Here is a 22,541-nt window from a genome sequence, read left to right on the forward strand (position 1 = left end):
CTAGCCAGGCTTCTCAAAAAGAAAAGGGAGATGACCCAAATAGATAAAATCATGAATGAAAATGGAATTATTACAACCAATCCCTCAGAGATACAAACAATTATCAGGGAATACTATGAAAAATTATATGCCAACAAACTGGACAACCTGGAAGAAATGGACAAATTCCTGAACACCCACACTCTTCCAAAACTCAATCAAGAGGAAATAGAAAGCTTGAACAGACCCATAACCAGCGAAGAAATTGAATCGGTTATCAAAAATCTCCCAACAAATAAGAGTCCAGAACCAGATGGCTTCCCAGGGGAGTTCTACCATACATTTAAAGCAGAGATAATACCTATCCTTCTCAAGCTATTCCAAGAAATAGAAAGGGAAGGAAAACTTCCAGACTCATTCTATGAAGCCAGTATTACTTTGATTCCTAAACCAGACAGAGACCCAGTAAAAAAAGAGAACTACAGGCCAATATGCCTGATGAATATGGATGCAAAAATTCTCAATAAGATACTAGCAAATCGAATTCAACAGCATATAAAAAGAATTATTCACCATGATCAAGTGGGATTCATTCCTGGGATGCAGGGCTGGTTCAACATTCGCAAATCAATCAACGTGATACATCACATTAACAAAAAAAAAGAGAAGAACCATATGATCCTGTCAATCGATGCAGAAAAGGCCTTTGACAAAATCCAGCACCCTTTCTTAATAAAAACCCTTGAGAAAGTCGGGATAGAAGGAACATACTTAAACATCATAAAAGCCATTTATGAAAAGCCCACAGCTAACATCATCCTCAACGGGGAAAAACTGAGAGCTTTTTCCCTGAGATCAGGAACACGACAGGGATGCCCACTCTCACCGTTGTTGTTTAACATAGTGCTGGAAGTGCTAGCATCAGCAATCAGACAACAAAAGGAAATCAAAGGCATCAAAATTGGCAAAGATGAAGTCAAGCTTTCGCTTTTTGCAGATGACATGATATTATACATGGAAAATCCGATAGACTCCACCAAAAGTCTGCTAGAACTGATACATGAATTCAGCAAAGTTGCAGGATACAAAATCAATGTACAGAAATCAGTTGCATTCTTATACACTAACAATGAAGCAACAGAAAGACAAATAAAGAAACTGATCCCATTCACAATTGCACCAAGAAGCATAAAATACCTAGGAATAAATCTAACCAAAGATGTAAAGGATCTGTATGCTGAAAACTATAGAAAGCTTATGAAGGTAATTGAAGAAGATTTAAAGAAATGGAAAGACATTCCCTGCTCATGGATTGGAAAAATAAATATTGTCAAAATGTCAATACTACCCAAAGCTATCTACACATTCAATGCAATCCCAATCAAAATTGCACCAGCATTCTTCTCGAAACTAGAACAAGCAATCCTAAAATTCATATGGAACCACAAAAGGCCCCGAATAGCCAAAGGAATTTTGAAGAAGAAGACCAAAGCAGGAGGCATCACAATCCCAGACTTTAGCCTCTACTACAAAGCTGTCATCATCAAGACAGCATGGTATTGGCACAAAAACAGACACACAGACCAATGGAATAGAAAAGAAACCCCAGAACTAGACCCACAAACGTATGGCCAACTCATCTTTGACAAAGCAGGAAAGAACATCCAATGGAAAAAAGACAGCCTCTTTAACAAATGGTGCTGGGAGAACTGGACAGCAACATGCAGAAGGTTGAAACTAGACCACTTTCTCACACCATTTACAAAAATAAACTCAAAATGGATAAAGGACCTAAATGTGAGACAGGAAACCATCAAAACCTTAGAGGAGAAAGCAGGAAAAGACCTCTCTGACCTCAGCCATAGCAATCTCTTACTCGACACATCCCCAAAGGCAAGGGAATTAAAAGCAAAAGTGAATTACTGGGACCTTATGAAGATAAAAAGCTTCTGCACAGCAAAGGAAACAACCAACAAAACTAAAAGGCAACCAACGGAATGGGAAAAGATATTTGCAAATGACATATCGGACAAAGGGCTAGTATCTAAAATCTATAAAGAGCTCACCAAACTCCACACCCGAAAAACAAATAACCCAGTGAAGAAATGGGCAGAAAACATGAATAGACACTTCTCTAAAGAAGACATCCGGATGGCCAACAGGCACATGAAAAGATGTTCAGCATCGCTCCTTATCAGGGAAATACAAATCAAAACCACACTCAGGTATCACCTCACGCCAGTCAGAGTGGCCAAAATGAACAAATCAGGAGACTATAGATGCTGGAGAGGATGTGGAGAAACGGGAACCCTCTTGCACTGTTGGTGGGAATGCACTTGGTGCAGCCGCTCTGGAAAGCAGTGTGGAGGTTCCTCAGAAAATTAAAAATAGACCTACCCTATGACCCAGCAATAGCACTGCTAGGAATTTATCCAAGGGATACAGGAGTACTGATGCATAGGGGCACTTATACCCCAATGTTCATAGCAGCACTCTCAACAATAGCCAAATTATGGAAAGAGCCTACAAGTCCATCAACTGATGAATGGATAAAGAAATTGTGGTATATATACACAATGGAATACTACGTGGCAATGAGAAAAAATGAAATATGGCCTTTTGTAGCAACGTGGATGGAACTGGAGAGTGTAATGCTAAGTGAAATAAGCCATACAGAGAAAGACAGATACCATATGGTTTCACTCTTATGTGGATCCTGAGAAACTTAACAGGAACCCATGGGGGTGGGGAAGAAAAAAAAAAAAAAAAGAGGTTAGAGTGGGAGAGAGCCAAAGCATAAGAGACTGTTAAAAACTGAGAACAAACTGAGGGTTGATGGGGGGTGGGAGGGAGGGGAGGGTGGGTGGTGGGTATTGAGGAGGGCACCTTTTGGGATGAGCACTGGGTGTTGTATGGAAACCAATTTGTCAATAAATTTCATATATATATAAAAAAAAAAAGAAGATGTGGTATATATACACAATGGAGTATTACTTGGCAATCAAAAAGAATGAATCTTGCCATTTGCCACTATGTGAATGGAACTGGAGGGTATTATGCTAAGTGAAATTAGTCAGAGAAAGACAAATCTCATATGACTTCACTCATATGAGGACTTTAAGAGACAAAACAGATGAACATAAGGGAAGGGAAACAAAAATAATATAAAAACAGGGAGGGGGGCAAAACAGAAGAGACTCATAAATATGGAGAACAAACTGAGGGTTACTGGAGGGACTGTGGGAGGGGATATGGGCTAAATGGGCAAGGGACATTAAGGAATCTACTCCTGAAATCATTGTTGCACTATATGCTAACTAATTTGGATGTAAATTAAAAAAAAAATTAAATTAAAACAATTATATGATTATTTCAATAGATAAAGTATCTGAACAAACTTCAACACCCATTGATGATAAAAACCTCTCAACAAACTAGGTATAAAGGGAAGGTACCTCAATATGATAATAAAGGTCATATACGACAAACGAGCATCATATTCCATGGTGAAAACGTGAAAGCTTTTCCTCTAAGATCAGGAACAAGACAAAGATGCCTTTGTCTTTTATTCAACAAAGTATTGGAAGTCCTAGCCACAGCAATTAGGTAAAAAAATAAATAAATAAATAAATAAATAACTGGCACACAAACTGGAAAGGAAGAATTAAAACTGTCACTCCATGCAGATTGCATATAGGAAACCCTTAAGATTCTACAGAGAAACTGTTAGAATAAATGAATTCAGAAAATGGCAGAATACAAAATATGTTTTTTAAAAAAATCTGTGTTTCTATACACTAATAATGAACCATTAAAAACAGAAATAAAGGGGTGCCTGGGTGGCTCGGTTGGTTAAGTGTCCGACTTGGGCTCAGGTCATGATCTCACAGTTGGCAAGTTCAAGCCTGAGTCAGGCTTGTGCTGACAGTTCAGAGCCTGGAGCCTGCTTCAGATTCTGTGTCTCCCTTTCTCTGCCCCTCCCCGGCCACACTCTGTTTCTCTCTCTCTCTCTCCCTCCCTCTCTCAAAAATGAATAAACATTAAAAAAAAAGAGAAATTAAAAAAAAAACTCATTTATAATCACATCAAAAAAATACCTAGGAATACATTTAACCAAGGAGTTAAAAGACTTATATACTGAAAACTATAAAACACAAACGAAAGAAACGGAAGAAGACACAAACAAATGGAAAGATATTCCATGCTCACAGACTGAATTAATATCATTAAAACGTCTATATCACCCAATGCAATGTACAGATTCAATGCAATCGCTACCAAAATACCAATAGCATTTGTTAGAGAACTAGAACAAATAATTCTAAAATTCTAAAGACTGAATAGCCAAAACAATCTTGAGAAAGAACAAAGCTGGAGATATCCTGCTCCCTGTTTCATACTATACTACAAAGATGTAGTAATTAAAACAGTGTGGTATTGGCATAAAAAATCAAGATTAAGAGAACAGAGAGCCTAGAAATAACCCATACATATATGGTCAATTAATTTATAACAAAATAGGGTAAAATATACAGTGGGGAAAGGATAGTCTCTTTAATAAATGGTGTTGTGAAAACCGGACAGCCATGTGTAAACAAATGAAACTGCACCACTATCTTGTATCATATACAAAAACCAACTCGAAATGGATTAAAGGCTTGATCATATGGCCTGAAACCATAAAACTCCTAAAAGAAAACACAGGCATCAAGCTTCCTGACACTGGTCTTAACAATGGTTTTTAGATGTCTCCTCAGGCAAGGGAAACAAAAGCAAAAATAAACAAGTGGGACTATATCAAACTAAAAAGCCTCTAAACACCGAAGAAACCCATCAGCAAAACAAAAAGGGAACATACTGAATTGGAGAAGATATTTGCAAATCATATATCTGAAAAGGGTCTAATAACCAAAATATATAAAGAACTCATATAACTCAATAAAAAACAATCTGATTAAAAATGGGCAGAGGATCTGAACAGATATATTTCAAGACACATGAAAAGATGCTCAACATCACTAAATATCAAGGAAGTAAATCAAAACCACAATGAGATATGACCTTACACCTGTCAAAATGATTATTATCAGAAAGAGAAGAAAATAAGTGTTGGCAAGGATGTGGAGAGAAGGAAACCCATGCGCATTGTTGGTGGGAATGTAAACTGGTGCAGCCGCTCTGGAAAACAGGGTGGAGGGTCCTCAAATAATTAAAAATAGATCTACCCTATAACCCAGCAATAGCACTGCTAGGAATTTACCTAAGGGATAGAGGAACGCTGATGCATAGAGGCATGTGTACCCCAACGTTTATAGCAGCACTTTCAACAATAGCCAAATTATGGAAAGAGCCTACAAGTCCATCAACTGATGAATGGATAAAGAAATTGTGGTTTATATACACAATGGAATACTACTTGACAATGAGAAAGAATGAAATATGGCCTTTTGTAGCAACGTGGATGGAACTGGAGAATGTTATGCTAAGTGAAATAACTCATACAGAGAAAGACAGATACCATATGTTTTCACTCTTATGTGATCCTGAGAAACTTAACAGAAGACCATGGGGGAGGGGAAGGGAAAAAAAAAAAAGTTTAGAGAGGGAGGGAGCCAAAACATAAGAGACTCTTAAAAACTGAGAACAAACTGAGGGTTGATGGGGGGTGGGAGGGAGGAGAGGGTGGGTGATGGGTATTGAGGAGGGCACCTGTTGGGATGAGCACTGGGTGTTGTATAGAAACCAATTTGTGGGGCGCCTGGGTGGCTCAGTCAGTTGAGCGTCCGACTTCGGCTCAGGCTGTGATCTCACGGTCCGTGAGTTCGAGCCCCGCGTCAGACTCTGTGCTGACAGCTCAGAGCCTGGAGCCTGTTTCAGACTCTGTGTCTCCCTCCCTCTGACCCTCCCCCGTTCATGCTCTGTCTCTCTCTGTCTCAAAAAATAAACAAACATTAAAAAAAATTTAAGAAACCAATTTGACAATATATTACATATTTAAAAAATTAAAAATAGAGCTACCCTATGATCTAGCGATTCTACTACTGGATATCTATCTAAAGAAAACAAAAATACTAATTCAAAGAGATATTTGCTCCTCTATGCTCACTGCAGCATTATTTACAATAGCCAAGGTATGGAAGCAACTTAAGTGTCCATTGATGGATGAACTGGATGAAGAACATGTGACTTATACATACAAAAGAATACTACCTAACCACAAAAAAAGAATGAAATCTTGCCATTTGCGACAACATGGCTGGACCTTGAGGGGATTTTGCTAAGTGAAATAAGTTAGACGGAAAAAGACAAATACCATATGATTACATTTTTATGTGGAATCTAAAAAACAAAACAGAACAAAATCCAGACTCATAGATACAGAGAACTGACTGGTAGCTGCCATGCCAAAGGAGAGGGGGGCATGGAAGAGGAAGGAAATTATCAAGTAAAAACTTCTAGTTATAAAATAAGTAAGTAGTCATGGGGAAGTGAGGTACAGAATGGGGAATATAGTCAATAACACTGTATTAACTTTTGTCAAATCACTGTATGTTGTACACCTGAAACTAATATAATATTGTATGCAATTATGCCTCAATTAAAAAATATGTATTTGTCTTTTTATTTAAGCTTCTTTCTAGCAATGAAATATCAACGTTCTGGACTCAATAATTCTAAAACTCTGTCCCTGTTACCTCCTTTTATACAGTAAAGCAAAAACCAAGTAAATAAATTACGTATTTGTATTATTTTAATTCCACAAATGTGTCATTCCACACTGTTTATACAAATGTTTAAATATAACACAATAAATGCCTTAAAAAGAACATATAACGCTAAGAATCCCTTACTGAATGATAATCATGATTTCACTTAGGCTCAATTATGATACACAGTAGGTAGTCAATTTCCTTTCCTTCATTTGAGATTTGGAGTAAATTCATATGGCACAAACTCGTATGTTAAAAGGTAGCTACAGAAATGTAAAAATTCTGTATTTTAGTACAAACACAAACTATTGAGGGCATAATGAAAACAATCTCCTTAATACTCATCAAATATTTTATAAGTACACGACAAAAAAATCATCAGGGGCGCCTGAGTGGCTCAGTTGGTTAAGCGTCCGACTTCAGCTCAGGTCATGATCTTGTGGTTCGTAAGTTCGAGCCCTGCGTTGAGTTCTGTGCTGGCAGCTCGGAACCTGCAGCGTGGTTCAACTCTCTGTCTCCCTCTCTTTCAGCCCCTCCCCAGCGCATGCGCCTGCCCTCCCTCCCTCCCTCCCTCTCTCAAAACTAAAACAAAAAAAGGGGGGGGGGGCGCCTGAGTGGCTCAGTTGGTTGAACGTCCAACTTCAGCTCAGGTCACGGTCTCACCATTCCCAAGTTCAAGCTCCACATCAGGCTCTGTGCTGACAGCTCAGAGCCTGGAGTCTATTTCAGATTCTATGTCTCCCTCTCTCTCTCTGCTCCTCCCCTGCTCACGTTCTGTCTTTCTCTCTCAAAAATAAATAAACATTTTGAAAAATAAAAAACATTTAAAAAATCATCAGCCTTAGTCAAATGCTTTGTAATACAAATCTATTTCTCTTACTTCCATGTATTATTTTCATCCATAAAAATCTGATTCATTTTTTAGAATTAAAACTTAAGTAATTTTTTATTAAGATTACCTATTAGTGAATCATTACTGTCTTCAACTTTATTAGTAACAATCTAGAACACCTGACTTATAGGTATTCTCCTCTTAAAGAATGCATTTTTAAAATATAAGTATTGCTATATTAATATTTATCCATTAAATTTTTGTTCTTATCTCCTATATTAAGTTTCTGCTATAATTTCTGAAAATATTACAGGAAAATAAAAGATTTCATGACTATTAACATCCCTTTGATAGAACACAGCTATTCTTAAAAAGTTAACTGTGAGAATATATGCAAAATATACTTGAGAAAATAATCAAAGTGTGTTGAATAGTTTGTATATTGATTATATGCTGTTGTACTCTTTGCTGAATTTTATCTTTTAATTAGAACTTGATCCATGAACTGCTTTAGTTTCTTAAACACCCTTACACTACTACAAATGGCACTAATCAAGAACAGAATTCCTTACAAAACTTCCTAGTAGAGTCCTAGAAATGGTCACCATGTGTAGTAAATATAGGTTATATACATGTTAAAAATTCTTTGGTTCAATTATCCAAAACTCGTATTGAGGCAAATCGCCTAAAACAAGTTCTCTTTATATATTAAGTTTTTAGAATTGTTGTGGGGAACTCCAGTTTTGATGACTAAAGATAAATAAAAAAGAAAAAGTGAGGTCAGACTTCTTTCACATACAGTAGTCTTTTGAAAACATCACAGTCTGACTAATAGTCTGAGGGCTTTAAGAAAACTATAAGAAACCTATGTAGTTTACTGGAGAGCATGATGTTTAACTCCTCCTTCAAAATAGATGGTCCCCCGATTAAGGGACACGTAGTGGTGGGATTCTTTTGAGTCACAGACTGGGAGGGTTGTACAGTGAATCTCTAAATCAGTTAAAAAACTTCTCAGCCATTTTATTATTTCTACTTTGAAAGTCCATTCTTTTCAAAGTTCATTAACTCTCTACACTGTCCAAATATCTAGAGTTTTCATAGTATTAAAATTTGTGTGACTGTAGAAAATAAACTTCCACATTTAGTTTTTTAAGTCACCCATTTTAACTGTACAGTTATATTAATTTGGCAATTGTATGCAGTCCATAATCAATAACAATCGAATCAAAGAAATGTCCATCAGCATGAAAAGCTTTCTTGTGCCCAACTGCAGTTGATCCCCTGCTGACTCCCACCCCCCCCAAGTAATTACTGACCTTTATCACTATAGTTTTGTCTTCTCTAGAATGTACTATACATGGAATAATAAAGTACGATATATAGTCTTTTGTATTTGACTTCTTTCATCTAGCATGTTTTTGAGAATCAGCTATGGTTTCACATATGTTAATCTTTTTTTTTTTTCTGAGTCCTATTTCAATGAATATTCAGTGAATGACTACATTACAATTTGATTATCCATTCCCTAGTTGCTGGACGCTTGAGCTGTTTTGAATTTTTAGCTACTGTGAATAATGCTGTCATGAAGTTCCAAATACAGCTGCCAGAGGTAAATACCTAGTAATAGTCATGAGGTAAATGCATGTTTACTTCTAAAAGACACTGGCATATTTTGGCAGAGAAACCTTACCATTTTGCATTCCCATGAGTGACATGATATTCCCAGTTGTTCTACATCCTCTTCAATACTTGGTATTATCAGCGTTTTTAACTTCAGTTGTTTAATTATATGTATAGTGGTATCTCGTGGTTTTTATTTACATTCTCTACTAGTAATGTTGAACATTTTATTTTAAAAACAACTACAATAACAGCTGTTTACTATAAAATAAGAATTTTCCCTAGTATTTCTCTCTGAGTCATTTAAATTCCGTAATAATGGGACTATGATCTAACTCAGTTGGCTCCTGTCCTCCACTCAGTCTCTATTCTTTAATGGGGCAGGTTACAGTTCTTAGTAATCCTGATAGGAAGTGGAAAAGAAGGGGTAAGATGGGAAAACAAAGGATGGGTTTCTGCCCATCAAGGATTCCACTGGCCAAACTTCATGTTTGATGTGGCTGAGGAACTGTGCCTGACAAATTCAGACAAGCAGAAATCAGTATTTAGTCTTGCAAGTTCCAATGAACCACAGGATACAATATTGATACCTAAACTGGAATCACCCATCAAAAGGCATCAAACTACAGTGAGAACCAGAATGAATTTGGATCACAGAATGGAACCACTGAATTATGAGCTAGAAACTGCTCAGGATCCCTCTGGTCACTGCACTAACCTTGCAATAATGTGACCCTGCATTTCATGAGTAAATTTCTTGGATTCTACTCATCATATATTTAACTGCATTTTAAAAATTGCTGAAAAGAATAATTTACTGTTGTATGAACATAGAATATTGGTATATTAGTAAGTAGGCCTTCTACTTGGCAGTATTCCCTACAGTTTCTATAATAAATACTTTGCCAAAGAAATCTATAAAAATCTAGGCTAACTCTGAAAGATGATGAAAAAGAGATAGTACTTCTCAACTACTTTTTGGTTATCATTTAAACATCACCACAGGAAATGCAGTGATGCAAACACATATAACATTTTGTATATAATACTGGGAGTTCAGCTAATTCCCCGAAACTTATCCATATAGACCCAGGTCAAGAAACTCTTACATTAATGTGTTTTTTCCTCCATTTTTCTATAAAGATGAATGAAAAAAAATAGTACTTAAACAGTAATAATAGTTAAAACCTATCAAATAAAATCCTAAACATATTCTTTGGTGGCTTAAAAAAATACATTTAAGGAAGACATTCCCTTGAGTAAGTTTACCAGTAACCGTTGCAACTTCAGCGGAGAAAGCTTGTTGATTAAGACTGCTTGTTTCAGAATCCAACTGAAGTGTGGTTAGACTAGCCACTTCTTGCTCTTCAGCACTTTGGTGATGGCCAGAACCTGAGTCCACATCAGCAGAGGATGCAATCCCAGCATCAGCTCCAAAGCCAAAATCTATAGGAAGAAGAAATGCTAGTACATAGATGTCTCAACCATGAAACAAAAATACTTACAAAAGACACAGCTACTTCAGCAAAAATGATTAAACATTAACATTCCCCTAAATCTATTCTATTTACATACCACTCGGGCAAGTGCAAATAATTTTAACAGTTGGAAGTTTATAATTAGAGATAAATTGTGGGGTGCTTGGGTGGCCCAGTTAGTTAAGTGTGTGACTTCAGCTTAAGTCATGATCTCGCAGTTCATGAATTTGAGTCCCACGTCAGGCTCTGTGCTGACAACTCAGAGCCTGGAACCCACTTCGGATTCTATGTCTCTCTCTCTCTGCCCCTCCCCTACTCATGCTCTATTTCTGTCTCTCAAAAAATGTATAAACGTTAAATAAATTTTTTAAAGGTTCTCATAGCTTATTACTAACAGTAATGATTAAACATGCATATGATGTATCATCACTATTACCTATGTTTTTTGATAGCTGGTAATATGCTTTTCAACTACAGATATATGTAATAAAAGTGGCACACATACAGTAAAAATTATTTTTCTCTAAGTCATATAATCCAGTCTGAGATAAGAGTAATATATGAGGGCAGGAAACATGTTTCTCCAATGCGTCTCCCAGCTCTTCATTAATATGGTTCCCAAAGTTTTCATGTTTCTTTTGTTTGTTTTTAGTTTATTTTGAGACAGAGAAAGAGTGTGAGCAGGGAAAGGAGGGAGAGAGACAGAGAATATCCCAAGCAGGCTACATATTATCAGCGTGGAGACCAATGTGGGGCTCAAACCCACGAACTGTGAGATCCTGACCTGAGCTGAAACCAAGAGTCAGATGCTTTACCGACTGAGCCACCCAGGCGCCCCCACGTTCTTTTTTTAAATATCGGTACTCTTCACTGCCAAGTGTATATAGCTAGCTATGTAGTAGTGATACAGCACCAAATAATACCACTGCTGTCATTTTAATATGAAGTGATTATTCAAGAAAAGGTCTGAGTAATTTAACATTGAACATAATTGTATTGAACATACTGAAGCACTGAACATAACTAGACAGTGGTTTGCAAAGAATGAAATAGTACCAACTCATAACCATGACTGTCCTTTATCCTAATATCAAGTCAATTTTAATTTTTTTTCCCTTGTACATGTTTGGTCTTAGAATACCATTTGTTTTATGAAAGGACAGTGGTTTTTTGTTTTTTAAGTGTCTTTAATTTAGTTTGGTGAAATAAAGTGGTCCCAACTTGAAGTGATTCCCTAAAACTTCCTTTGGAATTTCACTGAAAAATGAAATCAAAATACATGGGAACCCCATATAAATAACATTAGAGAGGAAGGTGATGGTTATATAATCCATAAGTCTCAAACAGAAAACAATCAACAAAAAACCATATTGCTCAAACAGAAAAAGATACTTGCTGTCAAATTTTCGGCCATCGTATTGGAAAGCGCTGAAAGAATCCGAATGACTATCTGAGCTGATAAGATCACTGCTCCCCGCACTGGCAGGAGAAGTCCATTCTGAGGGCACACCTGGGTCATCAATAGGGCGCATTTGGTTTTGCTTGTTTAGAACATCAGGGAGGTCTTTGGGAATTTCAAGACTGCCTGGACTACTTCCCCTTCTTGTCATAGTCTAAAAATTCAAGAAACATTTTACCATTAAAATTTCTTCTTGTCATTAAAAATCTGAAATACTGAATTGCCAAGACAATCATCACAATAAATGTTGAGGTTTAGGGCCTGAGTTAGGAGGGTGAAAACACACTAACTAAATAATCTATGTAGTTGTATGGAGCCATAACCTGAACTACTGTTGGTTTATCTAAAGTAGAGACCCAGTTATTATATGGTACTGGGCCTGAGACTCTTAAGCCTCAAAAGGATCCATAGATTCAAGTTAAGACCATAGAAAGAGCAAAGTATTCAATTCAAAAAAGCAGCAGCAAATAGAGATAGTGGAGGGAGGAAAAAATGATGGCAAAGAGGTTATTCTATAATGATTATATATAATGATTTAAAAAAATTTTTCCCATTCAAGGAAAAAAATGAAACTGAAAATAAAAGGGAAATGTAATAGAGCTACAGACATTCACTAAAGATTGAAATCCAAATGGAATAGGACCATTTAAATAAAGCAATTCCGCATGTATTTCTTTCCTTAATAATTAAGTATTATTAGGGGTAAAATTGGTTCTATTTTCATTTTGCCATAATTCTAATACTCAAAACAAAGATAACTTTAAAATCTACTCTGAAGTTATCTGTAATTATTAAGCAATCAATACTTATGCTATCAACTTATGGGAGTTGGGCCAGAAGACCTCTTTCTTGCTAAGGGTTGGCAGTGGGAAGGAAGAGAACCTATGAGCAAACATGAAAAGCAAAGGGAAGACGAGGAAGGTAGGGGCTTATTCCTAAATAGGTAAACAAATAGGTATTCTAATCTTTTACCCTGGTCAAAACTATAAGCCTATTTGTTTTAGATCTTTGAATAAAAAATACTACAAAAATATAAATTTTATAGGAAGGTTGTTTTGAATGAAAATTTACACACACACAAAAGTATGTATCTTTTAATTTCTCTACTCTCCTCGCTAAAACCAAATAAATAAAATAAAACAACACTTACTGAGGCATTACCACTTCGAAGTCGTTCTGCTATAAACTCATCCATCAGATCAGGAACATTAGCATTGCTGCTGCCAATATCACTATTAAGAGGGGGCAGTTTTGGGCTCATGTCCTCTTTATTGACTAAAAATAAATAAATAACTATATATAGTGAGAAAAGACTTAACTGCATTTCCTAAATTTGAAACAAACAAAAATAACTCAAAACAAAGTACCTATGCCATATCAATTATTTGCCAAACATGCATTTATGAATAATTTCTCTCCTTTAAGATTTAATTTTAAGAATTAGTAAATTGATATTTACTTTATTTAACTAAGCAGATGTTAGTCAATCTTCAGTATGACCTTAAACAGCAAGAAAGCTGATAGATAAGCACTAGTTGGAGTTAGGTTAATATTGCCTATAAAGAAACTGGTATATTTATCTGTCTTCCTGCCTCTATGCTGCTTCTTAGGGCCTTAATAATTTAGAATTCCATTCTTCCCCAAGGAATATTTGCAAGAAATCTATCCCTTTAATCTATGCACATCTCAGTAGGATAGAAATGCATTTAAGCTTAGATAAATAATCTATAATTGTGACATAATGTCATTTCAGTTCACTACAAAATCTAATTTGTTTTAAGAAAAAAGGTTTATTTTCACAAAGGTTTTTCTATATAAAAAAAACCCCACAAAAGTTATTTTGATTTTTTTAATGACTACATTAACAAGAAAGTTTTAAACTTGGGAAACAAACTTATAGAAAAAATAATATTTATTTATTTCACATTATGCTGTTGAAAAGTTAATTTCTCTGCAATTAAAAGAAAATCAGCATGGCTTACATTCCTAATAAACTAAAAAGCATTTCAGGTTAAGAAAATACACTGGTCAAAAGTTCATTGTGAAATACCATTATCTTTATATTACTGGCCAGGCTTTGCTAAGCTGTCAAATACTGCCCTCAAGTGGCATTAATGGCTCAATGCAAGATGCATTATACAGCATTCTGTTAATCATGCTAACAAAACCATGTTAAACAAACAAAATCAAAACCTACCTTACTGCTGAAAGTTAATTTTCTATATTTGTAAAGTTATTTTAATTTGAATCAAGATAAGAGAAGACAGTTACCATAATCTTGCTTTCTGTAATCTGTCCATAGAGGTTCCATATTAAAATCATGATTGGCTATCATGAAACCTTTATGCACATCTAAAATCTCAGAAAAAAGAAAAGTACTGGTAAGTGTTTTAAGGACTTGCATTCTATACAAATGAATGCAAAACTAAGAAGCCTGCAGCATGTTTTTAAATGGCTTAAAGGTAACTAAATCCACTTTGAAATTTAAGAAATAATTTCTCCTTCAATGATAACTAAAAAATGTTAGTGCTGGTTGTACGACCTTGATTTCCATTATGTTATGTAATATCAAAATAATTCTCTTCCAAGCAAAAAGATAAAACCAAGTATATCAATCATAAAAGTAAATGAACTCAATCAGCTATAGCTGGTGCCCTTTTAAATATAAACTATAGGGGGCCAGGGAAGAAAGTATTCCAACTACTTAAACTTAATTTCATGTCTCATATAGTGCATACTCAGGAAAATATTTGATTTAGATAGCGTCTGAAAGGTCATTAAAATTTTCCTATTTCTTCCTCTTTCCTATCTTGTTCAGCAGCAAAGAGGTTTAACTAAATGCCTTATAAGGGAAATTAGTAATTTAAATAAACATTTTATGCTGGGAAAAATACAGCTGGGAAAAGGCGCATGCATAACCAAACAGAGAGAAAGCAGTGACCATCCCAAAGCTTTTTGATTGCTTATAGCTTGCTTCAGTTGCATTAAGCCAAACTGGTGCTGTCTTTCTCCTTTTGCGCTCTGCACACTGTTAGTGCTCACCTGCAGCTTTCCTTCCAAAATAGCCCATTACATGACTGTACAGATCCCTCAGTGGAGCCTCTGGTGGCATTCTGTTCTGCCTCTGTGGGGAAACATTTGCCTTCGGCTTCGAAAGAGCATGTACAACAGTTTTATAAACGCCACCCAGGGAGCCCTGCTGTAGTCCTGCCTCATGACTTGATGACCTAAGAGTACTACGACTACCTAACTGATTACTTGCAATTCCTTCTTTTTGTAATATAGTGGTGGGAATCTCTGTAGATTCCTTACTTGTTTTGCTACTTACTGATGCTGTACCAACTGAATCTAGAGGCCTGTACACACCAGGTTTCACTATCTCTGTAAAACTATTTGAGCTGGCATGGGGGTTGCTGGTGCTGCTGTTGCTATTACTACTACTACTAAAACCACCAAGCTTCCGCAGTCTCATCTTCCATGGAGCCTCTTTGTTTTCCAGAGGATTATAAAACTGAACTGACTCAGTAGATGGTCTAAAAGTAACATGAACAGTATTTCGTTTTTTAGTAGTAATTTTCATGATTTTGGCTCTAGGAGTTACTGTTTCAGACAAGCTCCTTTTAGTTGGAGAAAGCTTGCTAGTGTTTGTAACATGAGGCAGTCTGTGGTTAACAGGTGTTTTTAGTGTAGTTTTCTTGGCATGCATAACATGTGGGACAGTGATTTTTTCATTAATTTGCACACCCTTAACCTTTTCAGCTAGTGTTGTATCTACACAGGCATCTAATTCTGTGGCTGTTTGTCTATACAGGTGTTTCCTCATTTCTTTATCACAAGGGCTACCTGAACTAGGTTCTGATGACTGTTTATCACTGTTTAGTTCCTTAGCTTTTTCATAAGTTTTTGTTCTCATAAAACTGTCTAACTGGTTAGGTGCAATACTACTCACGAAGACAGCTGAGTTTGGTTCTTTTTGAAACTGAATGTTTTCAGGAGTCCCAACAAAAGAGGTGATATTTTCTGATTTACTTTCCTGGTCAATGTATTCTAATTTATCTAAGGATGACTGTTCATCCCTATTTACTCCAACAATCAATTCCTGAGAAGCTACATCTTTACCTAACTCATTTCTACTATGATTTTCCTGGTTTTCCTTAAAATATTCTTTCAGGGAGGAAAGAAGATCGTCATCTCCTTCAAGGTCAATGTACTGGATTTGTTCAAAAGCTGAATCTGCAAGTTCTACCGGATCTATTAAGTGACAAAGATGATCATATATGCTATCACCAACTTCCAGAGAAGACTCTCTACTATGAGTATCAGTGATGTGGCTTTCAGTGGATCTAGTTATTGAAGAAGCCTCTGTGGAACTCTGCAAGCTTGGCGCATGACGGGATGAACTGTCAATGACAGGAACTGCACCTTTGGCTCGTTCAACAGTGAATGGTTCCAAGATGTCAGAAGTGCTGCTACTTCGAGGCAATGGCTGTTCCTCATTCAAAGCACCAAAAACTTCATTTCCAGTGTCTTCACTTTGTGAAAAATGTCTGACTCTAGTTGGGCGGGGAAGTATTTGAGCATCATCAATATCTGTAAAAAAGAAAAATTATGAACAGTAGAAACTATATGAACATGAAAAATATAGGATTAATTTCAACCATACCCTAAGCATATGCTTAAAATAAAAAAAATTCTGAGTTTTTTTTTGTAAGCTCAATGAAATAAAATCTATTAAAAGTAGAAATCTGTTTTTAAATAACGATGGGCACAAGCCAATATAGTATGTAGTGTCAATGAATTAGAAAACTATCAGAATACGTTTTAAAATGTTAACATGCATAGTAACAGTGAGGTGATGAAACATTTGGAAGTGCAGTTAAAGATAGAGCTGTGCCAATACATAAAGCAACTTAAACTTACTATTCAATTTTTCCTACTTAAGTTCTAAGCAGAAAAAAGTAACTCTTAACAAAGAAAGCTGATCTAAGTATCCCATTGCAGAATCTTATAGGGTCTCATAAATTCTCATTTCTTCCTTGCCAGGCAAGAGGCATTATCTTTTCTTCAAATCTTGCCTATTTGATCACATATTGCAAATGGGAATCTCCACTCTCTTCCACAAGTTCTCTGTGCCAGGAAACAGTTCTACTGAGGTGTTTTGCTTTATTTTTTTTATAGCATTAAAATTTATTCATCCTATCAAATAAAATACATGGTTAAAAAATTAGTTGTATTCTTCATTCTCACAAACACCACTTAATCTTCTAGCAAGAAACCTTCTTTGCCTATCATTGGCCCTTTCCATTAAGCAAGCATTAAACCTTAAAAACTGTATCTATGTCTTCTTACATCTCTAAGAATCACAGATTTTAGAGTCAAAATGGACATTACAGATTATCTAATTCTCTTACTGAAGAAACAGAGGCCCAAAGAGGTGAAGCCATAAAGTATGAGAAGCCAGATTACTGTTCCATATCACTGCATTGTTTTCACTGCTAAGTATATGGTAAATCTTCAAAAATATTTTTAAAATTGAAAATCACAAGATGAAATACTATTAAACTGTACAGATACATGCAAATTAGAAATTTTAGAATGAAAATACAGTGCCTAGAAATCCACTCTGGCCTTTACATTACCAAGAAATAACTAAAAATTTTGTTTTTGTAAGGCAGCAAAATATTATGAAAAAAGGACAAAGAGTCAAAAAGTCAAATGTTGTTACTCATTAGGCTTGTAATGCAAAGGCTAAAAGTAACAGGACCATAACTGAAAATGAGAAGATTTACATTCAGAGCAAAACAGTGACTTCCCTAAGATCACACACTAACTTACTGACTGTGCTGGGTCTAGAACTTAGGTTTTCTTACTCCAGACTCTGAAAACCAGTGTTTTCATTTATACAATGGGGATAGCAATTCAAAATATTCTTGGGATTCATGCTATGAATAAAAGGAGGCTGGGGGCATATAGGTGGCTCAGTCAGTTAAACATCTGCCTCTTGATTTTAGCTCAGGTCATGATTGGATGGTTCATGAGATCGAGGCCCACATCAGGCTCTGTGCTGACAATGTGGATCCTACTTGGGATTCTCTCAACCCCTTTCTCTCTGCCCCTCCCCTGCTCGTGCTTTGTGTCTCTCTCAAAATAAATAAATAAACTTAAAAAAAAAATGAGGCTGGTCCTTCTATTTTACCTATATAGCCCTTTTTGTACAAAGTCCAAAAGAAGCTACTTTATACACAGATTCAGACCAAGAGAAGTTTGTATTATGACAAGATTCCACTATATTCCTGAAGATACACATTTAGATTCCAAGCACAGGTCAAACACACAATACCTCTAGAAGTTAAGACAGATTTTATCATTAAGTTGAGGAAAATATAATATTCTAAAAACGTCATTGGATTTCTTCATACACGCCATTTAGTAATTCTTTTAAATGAAAAAAGTGAAACTCCTCAGAAACCAAACATTTATGCATTTATACCCATTATTTACTATGGCAGAAGATAATGAATGCTTATTTGTGTGTCTCAACGAATGTAAGTATCTTGGTTTTATTTTATCTCCCATAATAGATCATAAGGACCTCTGCCTAGAGGACAGAGATTATATTTAACATGTACTCCAAGTTCCTTTCCACAAAATATCCTAATAGGACTTAGCAAAGGATAAAGACTATCTTCATTTTCTATAAAAATTCTTAAGAATTTTATAGTTATTTTATCAGCCCCAATTCAAAATTAAAATCTTAAAACCTTTTTAAATACCAATGTTATGATCCTAGCAAATACATGAACCTCAGAAAAAAAGCAGAATATTAGTTTAAAATTTTAAGTTCCTTTACTGGTATTTCATAATTTTTCTATTCTAAACAAGCCAGTAAAGATTACTGTGAAGTTCTCTTTTTAAGAATTTCTTCCCCAACCCAGTCCTCACCTTGCAAGGCAAATTTAGCCATTATTTCAGTCTGGTTTTTTTCCTAATTTTTTTTTATCACATATTAATACCTAAAATTCTTATGCAAGTTTAAGAGGGCAAGAGCTTAAAAAAAACAAACTATTTTTCTATCAGCAATGTACTGTTAGAGAATTTAAATAAAAACCAATATTTAAGTTTTTAAATATAGTTCTTACATAGGCATATAAGAATACTAACTGCATAACGTCAAAAAAGAAAATAATTGTTGACAGGAAATCAATGTCAGCAATTAAATTAAGCATAATTAATTCTAGCAGACCTTAAATTTAAAGAAATGCCTGTATACCTGTATTCTGTTAAGGAGAAAAATACTAAATGACAGCTAAACCATATAGTCTTTTCTACAAGCTAGGCATTGTTACAAGCATCTAACATATATTAACTCACTTAATCCTAACAACACCACCGTGATATAAGTGTTGTTATCCCCATTTTATAGATGAAGAAACTATTTAAGGGTAGCCTGAGGCTACACAACTAGCAAGTGGAGAGCTGGGATTTGAAGGCAAAACTTAGTCCACATTCTAAATATCCTGAATAACATGTCACATATTCATGAGGTAATTCATTAATTTTTTTAAGATGGCAAAAATTAATGTATTAAGAAATTATGAAGTGGCATAATGATTTATCTGTCTAAAGATAAGAATCTTAGAAATAAAAAATCAGTCAAATATAAACATTAGTAAATTATACAGAAGAAAACAACGAAAAAACTTTGTGATGGTTTGCTGAAAATAACAGTGGCATCAGGTTTAAACAAAAATAGTCTTCAAAACAATTATGCTGCTTGAATTTTACCTTGAAAAATAGCAGCCTCTAAATTATTTGAATCTAAAATAATACTAAAGTACTAAATGAGCAAAACAAGAAAAAAGTTTTCTAACAAATCAAAAAACCTTTTGAACATGTATAAAATGCTTCTTATAGAGCCTACAAAGTATTAGAAACGCCCAGTTTCAACTCTGGATTTCCTTAATAATGTTTAGTATGAAAGTGTTGGAAATTATTTGTGGATTAAATAGTTTTTCTGGTGGCGCCTGGGTGGCTCAATTGGTTAAGCGTCCAACTTCAGCTCAGGTCATGATCTCGTGGTTTGTGAGTCTGAGTCCTGGGTCAGGCTCTGCACTGACAGCTTGGAGCCTGGAGCCTGGAGCCTGCTTTGGATTGATTCTGTGTCTCCCTCTCTAGCTCTGCCCCTCCTCCACTCACACTCTGTCTGTCTGTCTCTCTCTCTCTCTCTCTCTCTCTCAAAAATAAACATTTAAAAAAATTAAAAAAAAAACAATGAAGCACTGTTAAATTTTAGCAGCCTGTGTAACATGACCTAGACAGACTAGAGTTCTAACAGCAAAAAGTATGACAAACAAGTTAGCAATTTTAAGAACTCATTCAAAGAAAGTAGGTTTGTAAACTTAATTTCCGGTGAGAATCCCACACTACTTAATTAGAAAATAATAAGAAACCATTGCAAAAGTATGAAGAAAGTCAGGTGCCCACGTGCTTATGTTTTTTAAATTCCTCCTTTCATTAAAGTATTATTTTTGGCAATAAAAGTTAATTTGCTTAAGAACAATTACTGAGATTTCTGGCTTCTCTCTAATCCATTTATCAGGAAAATGGAGACTGTTCAGCCTAAGTTACCAAATGCTTAAAAGTAAGTGCTTAAAAGTAAGTTACACTTAAAACTTAGTGTAAAAATAAAGGACAGGGAGAGCATGCTTGCCTAGACACCTCTATTACTTGTAGAGCTTTAAAAAAAAAAAGTGCTTGTACAACCTCCACAATATTCTATCAAAACCTGAGGCAGATGCCTGGGAAAAAATATTATTTCAATTGTTACACATGAGTCTGTCATTAAGAACTAATGAGAATGATATACAGCAAATGCCTTTGAACTAGTCCCCAGAGCTTAAGAAGAACTCTTCAAGGATATTCAGCTATACAACTAGTTTAGTTTATATAAAGCTGTACCATATAGCATCACACAACAGTGTAGGGAAAATGGACACTTAAACAAGAATACTGGAGGAGAAAAAAGGGCTGGATGGAGATAGGGTACTTTGAAAATTGATGGTCCATTTAAAAAAATCTTAGTGTTAAAAATAAGAGGAATTAAACAGAGTTTCCTTTTATCCTCATAAGTATTCAAGAGTATCAGGTAAATATTTTTCTGGAGAACTCTACTTCTAACCAAGAACTAGAGTGACTGTATGTATTTTCATTGTTTTTTGGTGAAGCCAGTTACAGAAACCTCAACTCCTGATTTAAATGATGTGCTCAGGAAATATTTTGAGTTCATTAAGCCTGTTCATATGAGGGAGAGATATAAAACTACGAAAAACCTTTTTTCCTGGGGCGCCTGGGTGGCTAAGTCAGCTAAGGGTCCGACTTTTGGTTTCTGCTCAGCTCATGATCTCATGGTTCAGGAGTTTGAGCCCCGCGTCCAGCTCACACTGCCAGTGTGGAGCCTGCTTGGGATTCTCCTCTGTCTGCCCCTTCCCCACTCTCTCCCTCTCTCAAATAAATAAACTTAAAACAAAACAAAACAAAACCTTTTTTCCTATGTAATTCACTATCCTTACTAATTTTCTCTGAACATTAAGCTATTCTTTTTTTAATGAAATATTCTTTTTTTTTTTTTATTTGAGAGCAAGCATGTGCGAGTTGAGAAGAGGGGCAGTGAGAGAGAGAGAAAGAGACAGAGAGAGAATGAATCTCCAGCAGGTTCCACACTCAGCACGAAGCCTGAGAGAGGGCCTCATCCCATCACCCAGGGATTATGACCTGAGCTGAAATTAAGAGTCAGATGGTCAAGTGACCAAGCCACCTAGGTGCCCCTGTACATTAAACTGTTCTACAGTAAAATTTACTCAAAACCTTGTAACATAAGTTACAAACATAAGTAAATAGTTTGCTTGAGAATCTAAGACTGGCAATTTTCTTTTTAAAACTTAGGGCTATTTTTTAAAAATCTCTTCATTCTGAACCTCTTTTTCTTTTCCCTATCTGTCCCCATCACTGTGCCACCTCCTTACTGCCTCAGTGCACCTAACACCTGAAGAAGCAAATGCTTAGGCCTTCAATTTGCCTCCAACAATCAGAGGCAATGAAGAAAAAATCCAACAATTCAGAATTCTACTATATAAGTTTATATAAGAATAATCCTGTCCAATTTTCACAGCTAATTTTTAAATTTATAAGGTTAGTTCAATGCTTCCAAATTTGTTCTCTCTGGAACCTTAATGCTATAGAACCTGAATATGTGTACCTGGAAAAGTTATCCATGCTTACATAAGTTTGAGAAATAAACATGTGCGTGTGTGTGTGTGTGTGTGTGTGTGTGTGTATGTGTGAGCGCGTACATGCGTGTCTGTGTCTCTTTTTAAAAAAACTGACTTCTGGAGGCCTTTAATATATTGATATACACTATAAATCTTTGATCCATTGGATACTTATTAACATCTCCTGGACAGGGA

At 35.6% G+C, this 22,541-nt stretch overlaps 1 protein-coding gene across 2 annotated transcripts in view; it reads right to left on the reverse strand.

The window, feature by feature from the left end:
• RALGAPA1 (Ral GTPase activating protein catalytic subunit alpha 1) overlaps nucleotides 1-22,541 on the reverse strand; it is a 278,485-nt gene that overhangs the window by 146,528 nt on the left and 109,416 nt on the right. The window contains exons 17-20 of one of the 2 annotated variants that reach the window (XM_047075616.1): nucleotides 16,501-16,668; nucleotides 13,229-13,353; nucleotides 12,016-12,232; nucleotides 10,411-10,587 (exon numbers count right to left, since the gene is read on the reverse strand). In XM_047075616.1, coding sequence (XP_046931572.1) covers nucleotides 10,411-10,587; nucleotides 12,016-12,232; nucleotides 13,229-13,353; nucleotides 16,501-16,668 — 687 coding nt within the window. Of the gene's footprint in view, nucleotides 1-10,410; nucleotides 10,588-12,015; nucleotides 12,233-13,228; nucleotides 13,354-15,120; nucleotides 16,669-22,541 lie in introns of both variants that reach the window. The other variant, XM_047075615.1, reaches the window with a different exon arrangement.

This window comes from Lynx rufus, unplaced genomic scaffold (genome assembly GCF_022079265.1).
Source record: "Lynx rufus isolate CCGP_SWC_20201006 ecotype Redwood Valley unplaced genomic scaffold, mLynRuf1.p SCAF_13, whole genome shotgun sequence".
Taxonomy (NCBI): Eukaryota; Metazoa; Chordata; class Mammalia; order Carnivora; family Felidae; genus Lynx; species Lynx rufus.